The sequence below is a fragment of the Pyrgilauda ruficollis genome, unplaced genomic scaffold, assembly GCF_017590135.1.
Source record: "Pyrgilauda ruficollis isolate IOZ18807 unplaced genomic scaffold, ASM1759013v1 scaffold169, whole genome shotgun sequence".
NCBI classification, from domain to species: Eukaryota; Metazoa; Chordata; class Aves; order Passeriformes; family Passeridae; genus Pyrgilauda; species Pyrgilauda ruficollis.
The window spans coordinates 587,545-600,143 of NW_024515764.1; the positions used below are offsets into that span (position 1 = coordinate 587,545).

The following is a 12,599-nucleotide window of genomic DNA, read 5'->3' on the forward strand; positions in this document are numbered from 1 at the left end:
ATTGCACATAAAATCAGACTTGTGAGTCAGAGACTCGCTCCAAATGAGCTGTTAGCACTGCTGTGTTTGTGGCATTGTCTTTGGAGGTGTGACTTTGTCACCTTGCAGTGCCACGGAGCCATTTTAGCAGCAGGATTTGAAGGTGAGCACCCAAGAGCTCAGGCATGAGGGAGCACTGGGGGTGTGCAGTGCAGGTGGGACCCAGCTGCCCCTTCTGGGGCAATGGGGAAGGATGTTCACCCAGCTGTGCTGCAATAAATGCTGCTGCTCTGTGGGACATTTGTTTCCTTGTTGGTTCTCCACTGATCCTGTACTTCCTTGGTCATTGCTGCTGTCTTAACTGTGTTTTTTCTTCACAGACTTCATAGTTAATTTTAGTGTCTGTTGGAAAAGAAAAGGATGGGGAGATGGTTTCCCAAGTGCTAATCAGCTTTAAATTAAAATTTAAAAAGCTATCTTCTGGCCATTTAATATTTTGCAATAACTGCAAGGGGTCAAAGCACTTAATACCTCCATATTGTTAAGGATACTCTTTTCATTTTCCAACTTCAATTGTATGCAGCAGCTTATTCATAATAAAAAGAAGGGCCACTTAACATCCAGTGCATGTCTTAAAAATGCTTTCTGAAGCACGTAAATTGTTTCAATGTTAGGAAATTAAATAACAGATGTCGAGCAATGTACTATCAAAGTGTGCTTTGGAATTTAGTGTTCCAAAAAATGTGTTCTACCTTTATATGTAATTTCTTTACCAAGTCCAGTCTATCTGAAATGCCAGTATCAATTTCCCCCTTGTAATTCATGAGTTGGTTTTGAAAGAATGCTCACTTGTGTGCTCAGCACAACATTAAAAGAACAAAACAAAAACTGGGCATTCTGGTAGTGTCCAGCTGGCAGGCTGGGTAATTGGCCTGTAAACAAGTTGTATTAATCTCTGAGAAGTGATTTGCAGCAATAGCAAATTACCTCTGTGCTCAGGATAGGAGCAGATTTTATTAGGGCTGGATCACATAAAAGCCAGCTTTGGAATTGCATTTGGAAATCCAAATGAAGAGGGAATAATTTTTGTGGCCATCTTCACTGCCCTTCATTGGTGGAAACCAACTGTGTTGTCATTTGGAAAGGAATTGTGCCTCCTTGTGTTTTCCCCTGCTTTTCTAAGTTACATTTTTCAGCACAAAGTTCTCATCCTTTCTGTGGAGTTCTACAGATCTTGTTATGGTATTGGGGGGTATCCTGTGTAGATAAATTAATTTGGAATTAATGCTGAACACTAGACATTGCTTGTCAATTTATGTCCACAGTTAAATTTTGTGTGTTCACATTTTTCCTTAGAACTTTTTTCTACGATATTTTTTAAAAGATGAGGAAAGAAGCCCAAACCCAGTCCTGGAAAATGTCATTGGAAAGCCAATATCAGATCTCTGTGCAGGGTTTCCTGTGCATCACTGTTGGTGATGTAGTTGCACAGTTTGACAACAGAGGGAAGAATTGCACAGCAGCAACTGGCAGTTGTTCCCCACTGCTTTTTAGGTAGAGGCAGCTGGTTTATTTTATTTTGAGTACTTTTATTTCCCTGGTACTCTTACTTTGAAAAAGGCTGGGTTTTTTTTCTTTCTATTTTCCAATCTTGGAAGTACATAAAGTTCTGCACCTTCATTCTACTTAAAATATATATTTGTGTTCCCCAATGAAAAATTGTTATCCCTGCTAAGAGCTTAAAATATACTTGATTTTTTTAATCTAAACGTTTTCAGATACAAAATGAGGGTTTGAAAGAATTTTTTTTTGGTTAGGTAATGTCTTTTGTTTAATATTAATCATCAGAAAAGATTACTTTGTTTAATTAGGAGTATATCATCTCCATCAGACTGCAAGCAGCCAACTCGAACTCCTTAATGAGTTAACTGAAGTGTGCTGTGAAATAAATTACAAAATAGCCCTTTTCAATAAGCTCAGTAATTAAATAGTCAGACTTCTGTGGTGGCATTCCTCCTTCTAGGTAGCTGGGATCAATCCTGTAAAAACTTGGTTTAGTTCTTGGATACCAGGAATCACAGAATCCATTCCTTGTTTTATTCTGAAGTGTTCTAGAAACATGTCCCTGAAAATGTTGTTTGGGTTCATTTTGCCATGTGAAGGGATGAGATGCAAAGTCAGATGAGAGCTTTGTTCACACAGCACTGACAATAAATTGTTCCTTAACTCAAGGTATGCACTTATTGCCATTTTATGAATCTGATTATTGTTCAAGGTGGTTTCTTTGATCTGGTAGAGCTCTGGCTGGGACTTGTAGCTGATAATGCTTCAAAATAACAATGATCTTGAAAACCCAAACTGCTTTTTATAGCCTGGCACTATCCTTGGGGGAGTTTCTGGGAAGGATGTCCCCTTTCATAAGGTTCCTGGCTGCTCAGTTTTCCAGGGGTCGAGGTCTCTGGCAGCACAACCATGTGGTGCATCAGCCACTTGTCCCAGTTTTGGATCCTCAGTGAACAAGAGTGTTTCATTCTGTCATAGAAATTTAATCCTAATGTCTAGTAATAATAGAATGTGTGCTATAAAGGTGTGTCTTGCAGGGATGGCTGTTTTCTCATTTTTTACCTTGGCCCCTTTTGGAGCCAGGGAATAGGAAATATGGATTGATTTGCCTCAGCCCCTGCACTGAACCATGGCAGTCCTGGGGATCAGTTGTAGGGGTTCCCACTTTTTAAAGCTGGTCTATATGAAGCTCAGTTTTTGTTAGTCTGTTTCCTCATAAGTACATGATATAAAACCCTGCCTTTGATTTAATATTTATCATTAATTAGGGAGGTGACTTGCTCCTCTATTTACAGACTTCATCAGCACAAGCTGCTCGTTAACTTATCATTCACTTAATATTCCTCATGTCAGTGATAAGCTAATGTTCAGATCACAGATGTATTACGTTGCCTCCATATGGTGCTTTGTCTGATGAATTAATTAACTATTTTGGAAAAAAAATTCCTTGTGGAGATTTTTTCCTCTTGGTGAAAAGTCACCCTAGAAATGATGGAAGGGTTTTCCATTGGTGTTTGTGGCTGAACATATTTTAGTTAAAAACCTTGCAGTCATTTGCTAGGTTCTCATTTTAATGTTCTTTGCACTTGAGAAAAGTTTGCTTTAAGGTTGACGTTTGGCAGGTTTGGAAAAGTTGTTTGAGTCAAATGGCCATATCCAGTCTGCATGTCTGTTCCAGTAGTTCTGTCTTTGCCACTTTGGGTGTGCAGTCCTTTAGCTGCTTTGAGAAGCTGGTTGGTTTTCTTTTTCCAAATTGTTAACAATTAGTTTAATAGTGCAGTATCTGTTTCAAATGCTTGCACAGTAAACATTTGCACATGCAAATAGAGTAGGTATGAATGTTTGGGGATTTGGCACTGTGGATGTGGAATCACAGAAACTTCAATGCTTCCTTTGGAAGGACAAAAATAGAGGATCTAAAATCAGACCAGTATTGCAGCCAGTGTTCACACATTGCGTGTCAGTAGCCTGTGAGTTTTGGCTTGCTCAATATAATGCTAAAATAATTTCTTGACAAAGAAACTTTTTACTACTTGCATTATCATTTGACACAGAAAATATCTGTGTTTTTCTATTAAAAAAAGTCTTCATCTTTGATGAAGTGTGAATGTTTGAAACTTGAAAGTAACATTAAAGATGAAAATTAAGATGCTTTTGCTTTAGTTCCTGGGGATTATAAATGTACAGTCTGCTTTATTCTGACAAAGTATCAATTAGAAATCAGGTCTGTCAGAGTCTTTATACATCCATGTTCCTCACAGAACCCACCTGTACCAGCTGTGGGAAGCTGTGACCCTGGTGGTGTGCAGGGCTTGGCTGTGTCACCCTTACGGCTGTGAGCAGCTCTAAAAGGGACCCCTGTGGCACAACACTTAATATGAAATATCAAACTCTCTAATTAGCCATTCACACAGAAGCTGCTCATCTGCATGTAAACAGCCACAAGAAAAGTAACTTGGATTAGACACTGGGTTTGGCTTAAGCAGATTAAATGATTTCTTGTTATGTTTAGAATATATTAAAAATAATCGTGGACTTGCACTTGACCTGCCTGAACAAAAGAAATATTTACTGTCAAGGTAAAAATGAAGTCAAATGATGTAACTCTGCAGACTTATAACATGTTGAATGTGGCATGGGTGAGGTGTTATCAGTACCAAACACGTCTCACGCTATCAGTATCGTACCAGCCATCCTTTGTGCGTGTCCGTGGAAGGTGCCAGGGCAGAGCAGCAGCGCCATTTCCCCGAGGAGCTGCTCCTTTAACAGCTCTGTCCCTCTCACCTGAGCCAGAGCAGGCACGGAGCTGTAACGGGATTATGATCATGTGAGGGAAAAGAGACAGGGCTGGAGGGAAGGGAGAGGCAGCGGTGAAAGCACATCCTGCCCCAGCCGTCACTCACGGCTGCCTTAAAAAAATCCAAATCCCCAGGGATTGTGGCTGTGCGTTGATATTTAGGAAAGCAAGATTGTTCTGAGTCACAACTTGCTTACCCTGCCGTGTGTGGTGCTGCTGGGCTGCCATGCTGCTGCCTTACACCTTTCTGGTTTCTTCCCTAGAATCCATCTACCGCCGGGGAGCCCGAAGATGGAGGAAGCTGTACCGAGTGAATGGGCATTTGTTTCAAGCCAAACGTTTTAACAGAGTGAGTACTGTTGCATGAAACGTTGGGGTTTGCTCATGTTCTGTGCTCATTGTTTGCCTCAGTCTGTGCTTTTTCTGTGTTGGAGTGTTGGAAAGAAAGGAAAAGCAGGATGCTTGTTGGTGTGACATTTTGGGCTCTGCGGTGTTATTCGAGTCATAACGAGCAGGCGAAACTTGGCGGTGTTTGAATTTGAGTTAATACAGGATTGGTGGAAATTATTTATTTTTGAAGTCTAAAATACTGTTTTTGTGACTGTTTAAGCTGATACATCCTTGGAGCAGCTTCTCCTCTCTCCATTCCTGTGATTTTGGTTGCTTGTTAGCAAAATCTTTTACCTTCAGAACACTTTGCCATCCATAAAAGTTACAGCTGCTGATGTGGGCTTTAACTGTTTAGTATCTGAGGTACTACACAATCTAAGAATTTAAAAAAAAATATTTTTTTTGAGCTAAAATACAGCTGCATTTGGAGAGCTTGATTTAATCCACATAAGCAAGTGAATGTGGCTTTAAGGCTGAGACACCTCCTTCACTTATCCCATTATGCCTAAGTATTGCAGCATATATACAAATGTACTTGGGAGAATTCCACACAAAACTGAGTGCACTCGGAAGAGTTAACTCTTTCATTCAGCAGGGATGTTTTTTCTAAAATTTCCCACCCCAAAAGTGCACTGAAAGAAGGAAAAACCCCTTAAAACTCAGCATTTTATCACTAAATGTATTATGGTAATGTCTGTATTACTGAATTCAATACCAAATTTCAGTGTTGATGGAATTTTTAAGGCTGGAGTGTTGCCTTAAAGATTTTTTTCCTTAAGGAAACCTTTTGTAACTTTTTCAGATCATTCAGATAAATGAACAGATGCAAAAATTTAAACTTTAATCTTGTTGAACATAACATAAAGGTCAACTCTGATATGGCTTTGACTGCATGTGAGAGCTGTGAAAGGGTTACCTGAATTTCTGATGGAACTGGGGACCTGCCCCTACTTCCAGGGCCTGACAGGTTTTATTTAGTCTTAATACTACTGCTGCAAAACCTATAAAAGGATACTGAAGGAAGTCTGGTGGGCCAGGAATTTTGGAAGAGGTGGCAATAGATGTCCCAGGCTTCCTCTCATCAGGCAGTTTTTGGGTTGTTTTTCTTTCCTCTGGGCAGTGCAGTTTGGGTTTCTCCTGACGAAGAGGACTGGCTGCACAGATGAAGGAGAATGAATTCAGTCTTGTTTTCTAAAACTACCAAAATACAGCAAGAACAATATAAAATGCTTGTTTGAAGAAATGCTCCATTCTTTGATCATTAGTTTTTGACTATTCCAGCACTGCTAGCAGGGATTTTCAGGAGCTGAGGAGTTTTGGGCAGGGGTGTGTGTGACTCACTGCTGGTGACCGCAGTGTAACGGGCAGTGCCTGGGAGGAGCAGGCTGGCACTGGGGCTTTGGGAGGTCTGGCTGAGCTGGGCTGGAAGCAGCAGGGCTCCTGTGCAGCTGCAGGGTGATGGGCAATGCCTCAGCCTGCTGCAGGAATGACTGGAGAGCTTTGGCAGCCAGGGGTTCGGGAGTGGGTTTTGTGTTGTCAATCCCCAGGCCTGGGTGACTCCTTGGTGTATAAGGATCTCAGATTGTAGTTTGACCATAGCAACATACACTGGAACAATGATTTAAAAACCTCTCCTGTTAAAGTCAGCAGCAGGATGTCTGGATTCTTCATTTACCCTCATTTTGATTTAACTCACATGCTCTTTTCTTACATATATAAAAACACCGTAGATTTTTGATGCTCAGTGCAACACAGAAGCTTGATATCAGACATGATTAATGGGTTTTAATTATGCAAAGTTTCTCCCACTGTTAAAGTGTATAGGTGTAGATGTAGAACACTTTTTATACATTGTCTGCTTAACATTTGGTGCCAGTGTTCTCCAGCACAGTCAGTTTGGGTGTTTCTTATACATAATTATGTACTACAAACTTCTGGCAGTTTTGTTTGGGTGACCTCTGTCAAAACCTGAGATTCTAAATAGACTTATTCTCTAACAATAATTTGCTAATGTCACACTGTAATGTGTTCCATATGCTTGAGGTATTTGTTTTCCTAACATTCATTAAAAAAAAACCCCTCTATTTAGCTGAATTCTGGGTGTGAAGTGTAACCTTCAGCTATTATTGTAATTCTGGACATTCTAAAATTATTACTGAACATCTGTTAGGTGACTGGGATGGGCTCTTGCTGCTAGAGAACTGCTGACTTCCAGCAGGGATTGCTCCTGGAACTGATGATGTGCATTGTGGCTTGCAGAGAGCTTACTGTGGCCAGTGCAGTGAAAGGATATGGGGGCTCGCAAGGCAAGGCTACAAGTGTATCAACTGCAAGCTGTTGGTCCATAAACGTTGTCACATCCTTGTCCCACTGACCTGCAAAAGGCATATGGTGAGTGTGTGCTCTGGGCAGGGCTGAGGGGTGCCACTCTGGCCTGTGCTGCTGTTGGTAGATGTGTCCTGAGTAAGGAAATGTGGCCATGGCTGTGGATCTGTAACACCTGGGAGTGTTTGGGTTTCAGTTTCTGTGGAGGGCAAGCCTTTGGATTGTGAGCAGAGAGAAAGTGAGAAAGAAGGCTTGTGATATGACTTCACTGTGCTCAGGCTTGAATTTGGCTTCTCCAATAGACACTGACGACCTCAGAAGTTATTCCTTTTAGCCTGTGGGAATGTTTTAAGAGCTAAGGCACTGATATAATTTCTGCACTGCTCTTTTCAGAAAGACTTATTGCTTTCCTGTTCCTGCCACCTCAGTTTCTCCAGTACTGTTCTCTTCCTCTCCATGGCCCTCAGCCCATTGCCAATGCTGGTGTCTTTCCTAGGCTTTAAACATCAAAACACTTAAACATCTGTGTATCTCAATTTTACCCCTTTCCTGTATTCATCCCCAGTATTTCACTGGTGGTTGTATCATTTTTTGTGACTTAAAACTTAAACCAGTATTTTTCTTTGCTGGTGTTGTATGTGATTTGCCTTCACGTTACCAATTCTTTGCCAATTACTTTCTTCATGCCTGTTGTACTTCCTGGAATAGTCCTGCTTGTCTGGGGGTTGAGCCCAGGGTCCAAATGCAATATAAAATACCTGTTATTGTGGCCTTCACTAATTTATGCATAATGAGAAAAAAATTCATGTTTTTATTAAGCAGGAAAGGAATATGCCAGTGCTCTAAATGGAGTGTGTAACATCATGCTGAAGTGTTTACTTGGTTGTAGTTCCATGTGAAACACTCAAGAGGTCTTTAAGTAGAATAAAATTTTGAACTTTGCTGTAAAATACCCCACTCTTATTTTTAGAAGACAGCCAAGCATCTGTTGTAGCTGCAGAGAATGGCTAATTGAGGTTTTGCTAGGCTGCTTTTACAACGCATTACAAAATGTTAATATTTGGACATGTAGTCTCCAAAATCCAGTTTTCCTTGTGGAAGAGGGGAGGATCTCATGGAGTTTCAGGCAGGGCACCCCCAGGGCTGCATGCCCAGTGGGGTTTGTTTGTGTGGCTGTGTTTGGCAGGATTCGGTCATGCCTTCCCAGGAACCTCGCTTAGATGACAAAAACGATGAGGCTGATCTCCCTTCAGAAGACACTGATGGAAGTGAGTGCTTTGCTGCTTTAGAATCCCTCTTGCCCTCATTTTTTCCTCTTCCTGTTTACAAAAGTGGAAAAATATGGTCAACTGGTCAATGTGGACCAGTAATGCTTAAAGCAACCTGGTCAAAATATGGTCAGTATGGACCAGTAATGTTTAAAGCAACCTGGTCAAAATATGGTCAGTATGGACGAGTAATGTTTAAAGCAACCTGGCCATAAGCTACTAAATATCTTTCTGTTTATTGATTTTTAAAACTATTTCAATGAGGGCCTTTGTAACCACACTACTTTGATTTCTTTTCCAGTTCCCTACATTCCTTCAAACCGGAAACATGACACCATTAAAGATGACTCTGAGGTATGTTCTTAAAATATTTTTGCAATTTGTATTTATGTATTCCAAATCACAGAATGAACTAGGTTGGAAAAGACCTTTGAGATCATCAAGTCCAACCTAATAATTCAACTTTTTATAAAATAGCTGATTATTTGTTTTGGCCTTTCTGCTGCCCTTTTCAAGAGTCTGAGGTTTTTTTCTGAACATGTATAATTTTTTTAAAGCATTTTTATTGGATATTTTTCAGATTTCTTCTGTGTTAAGCTGTTGCCATTCCACTCATGATCCAAGATACCTTTTAACATTTTTGTTTTCTCACTTCCATTTGTTGGAATAACAGTGATTTAGCAGAGGGTTTGACTTTTATGGTCCTTACAACAAATGGTGGCTTTGCCATTGCCTTGTCTGCTGTCCCTAATGGATGCTCACCCTTTGTCACCTCAGGCTATTGTTGTGGAACTTGGTTCAGTCTGGTGACCCATTAACTACCCAGCTCTCTGAGAGGGTTCATATAAATAATACCTAAGCATTTCTACACAGCTCCTGTGGAAACACAAGTAGAATAATGTACACTTAAACTCTTTTTTCAGGTCTTTTGTAGAGGATCTGACTCAATCTCTGCACATCAACAATGTTATTCCTTTAGAGCAGTCTGAAAAATCTGAATATGCTTCAATTATAAAGGGCTTAGACATTTCTTTTAAGAATGCTTCTGGCATGTTTAAAATAAATAGGATGCACTCTGCACAGCACTGGTAGTTGTTCTGATGTTCCCCTCTAGCAAGGCTGCACCTTTGTCCTTTGCCTCCACTACAATGCTTGTCACTACCATTCCTTTCACACTTGAGCAGCTCCTGCTCCTGGGTGACTGACTGCCTTATTTTCAGTCATGTAGCTACAGATTTTTATCTCAAATTCAGAAATGGAAGGGTAAAAATTAGAAGCACATCGAAGAATTTTAATTGCTCACTTTGGCTGTGGTCAGTGCTCAGGTTTGTGTTGAAATTTGGGAGATGCTGTTTGCTCAGCTGTCCTGAATGACACTGCTCTGATTGTGCCACCTTGCCTTTGAGCTGTACTGAAATGATTTAAGGTATCCCCCAGAAAGGAGTTGGTGTTCTGGGGGCTTTGTCTAGAATCTTTAAGCTTAGAGCAATCTCTTCTAATAGCAGTCAATCCTAGATCAAGATTCTTTATATAAACACTTTCCACAGTTCTGCAGAATGCTGATCTGTCTGCAAGTACAGTAGTGTGAGGTCAGATAAAAATAGGCCACAGAAGTGTGTCAAAGCCTTGGGTATATTGGTAAAACCTGAAAGTCCAAGTACCTGCTGCATTCATGTGGTTCAGCTGCTCCATCTTCAGTCCCATGTTTTCACATCTAATTCCAGCAAATAGCCAAGATAAAATTTCTCTTTCTTAAATAATGAATTTAAAAATAACATTCTTCATAGTGGAATATTTCCTGCAAATGTCCAGACTTAAGAAATTGAGATCTGCTTCTCTGTATTCCCAGGAACCTGTTAGAAATCTTAATTTTCATTAAAATGATAGTGAGCTGAACACAGACAGTTGTTGCCTAAACAGAAACCAAGACAGGTATATTCATTAGCAAATTAGTGTGTCCTTATTAATCTTATTTTTAGATAGCCTTTATTAATTTGTGCTGTATCTGTCAGAATATGAGCAATGCTCCTCACTTTGTACAAAGGATACAATGTGCATGCCTTGAGGTTCAGGAATTTGGATAAACCTCATTTCTCAAGGCACTGCCTTCTGCTTTCTAGCAGGGAATATGAAAATGATTAGTTGGATGAACTGCTGCCTAGAAAAAAACCAGTAACTTTTAGTTAGAGCAAATGCAATGGAAACCAAACATTTCTAAACAAATGTGTTCCAATCAGCATCCAGCCCTGGGTGCCAGTGCCAAGCAAAGTCAGCAAATTCTGTCCAGTGCTTAAAGATCTCTCTGCTTTAATAGTTACTTGCTATGGAAATGTCTTCAGTTTCTAGCATCTGTTTCTTTTTATACAGGATCTCAAACCAGTCATTGATGGAATGGATGGAATTAAGATTTCTCAGGGGCTTGGACTCCAGGACTTTGATTTAATCCGAGTCATTGGCCGTGGAAGTTATGCCAAAGTTCTTCTGGTTCGGTTAAAAAAGAATGATCAGATCTATGCTATGAAAGTAGTGAAAAAAGAACTGGTTCATGATGATGAGGTAAAAGTCTGTGTTAATTGCATTCTTTTACATACTATAAAAACTTATTATGCTTTAACAAAAACCATTCAACTAAGCAAGAAGCTCATGTTTCAGACAGCTTCTCTGGCAGAGAAGTTTTTCTGACTTTTGAGCTCATTTGTCATCAACTCTGCATGAAGCTCCAGGATGAAATCTGACAGAAATGTCCCTTATTTTAATAACAACTAACAATTACTAATAGTCTTGGTAGAAATCATGTATTAAACATTCCAACCTGGATGTACTAATCTGTAAGTGATGAGATAAATGGGGTGGAATTTGTCACTTAATTTTGAAAGGAAGCAAATGTGTTTTCCAAGGCAAAAGCATTGTCTGTGTGTCAGAAAAGGAGCTGAAACTTTGTTCTTATACTCATGCTGGCAGAGCCTATGTGCAAGTGACTCAGTATTCTGAAATATTTCTTCCATGAGTTCAAAAATTATGCTACTGCCATTTGAGATCCCTGTGTTTTTGTCTGCCACAGAAATCTGCTGCATTTCTCCATTATTTTCAAAATCCTGTAGATTTTTTTTAATACAAGGTCTCAAATGCACTAGTTGGGGGGAAAATTGAAAATTAAAAAGGGAAATGTTTTTTTCATCTTTTTCCTATAATGCACTTTATTGAAAGTAGGGTGTTTGTGCAAAAACCATCAAAACACTATTTTAAGTGCTCTTTGTCTTGGTAGTTTCAATCAGTTGCTCTGTCATCTGACATTATTCCAGAGGCTGGGCTTAGTTCTAAAATCCTTTGGCTCTCTCATTTATTTGATGTTTCCTTTTTATGAAGCAAGATGAGGCTGTTGTGTGGTTTATTTACTGTTTTCCTTTTTTAACATGTGTTTTTCCAAGAAGGTGGGAGCCAAAGCCAAGTCCTGTTTAATGAGTTGTGCAGCTGTTTGAGAAGCAGAGGTAGATGAGGAAAGGCTTTCTGGAATTGTGGCTCTCATAATTACATAGAAGACAGAGCTAATTGGTTTTTCTTTTCTCTAAGATAAGCCATATAATGAAATTCTGGGAATTGATAGGAAATTCACTGAATTCTGTGAGTGCATGTGATATTACAAGTAATGGAAATTTCACCTTAGAAGTGTTCCACAAAGAAAAAAATCAATTACATAGCAAGTATCAGCATGTTTAAATCACCTGGTGCTTACCAGGGTATGGCTGCTAGTGGAGAGGAATCAAATACCTGGGCTTCTGTTCAGTTTTGCTAAGCTTAGTTTTGTTAAGTGGAGCACTGGTATAATCCTAATGCCAAGAGCACTAATGAAGAGTTAATTTAAAGACTCTCTTTAAGAGAAGCTCATTTAGTTAAACCAAGAAGAAGTGGACATATTTAGTGCTTTATCCAAAATTGGGTTTTTGGCTCTGGATTTTGGTCTGGACTCAGGTTTACCCCTCCAAGGTGATGTATCTTCACAAGGGTCCACACACAAAACCTAACAGGTTTATTTAATTGGATGGTGACAGTTCTTGGTTTCCTCTGAGACTTCAGTGTCAGCATCCATCCCTGACAGGAAGGTCTCATTTCAGTCTCCATTTGTTGTCTCCAGATTGGTTGGGAAGCTGGGAGTATCTGTGGTAAATGGAGAATTTTTAGAACAATTACAGTTCTGCTATATTGGCAGGGTCCTGAGTGTTTGCAGGGTGGCACATGATCAGTGCATTGTATGAAGGGTGAATATCTGCTGCTAAACC

At 39.8% G+C, this 12,599-nt stretch overlaps 1 protein-coding gene across 5 annotated transcripts in view; it reads left to right on the top strand.

Annotated features, from left to right (window-relative positions):
• Window positions 1–12,599, top strand: part of PRKCZ (protein kinase C zeta) — a 41,455-nt gene that overhangs the window by 15,219 nt on the left and 13,637 nt on the right. Inside the window, exons 1-6 of one of the 5 annotated variants that reach the window (XM_041463630.1) lie at window positions 4,254–4,369; window positions 4,603–4,688; window positions 6,989–7,120; window positions 8,241–8,322; window positions 8,624–8,676; window positions 10,690–10,878. In XM_041463630.1, the coding sequence (XP_041319564.1) occupies window positions 7,118–7,120; window positions 8,241–8,322; window positions 8,624–8,676; window positions 10,690–10,878 (327 nt within the window). In that variant the 5' untranslated portion in view covers window positions 4,254–4,369; window positions 4,603–4,688; window positions 6,989–7,117. Of the gene's footprint in view, window positions 1–4,253; window positions 4,486–4,602; window positions 4,689–6,988; window positions 7,121–8,240; window positions 8,323–8,623; window positions 8,677–10,689; window positions 10,879–12,599 lie in introns of those variants that run through there. The other 4 variants (XM_041463631.1, XM_041463627.1, XM_041463632.1 and 1 more) reach the window with 4 other exon arrangements.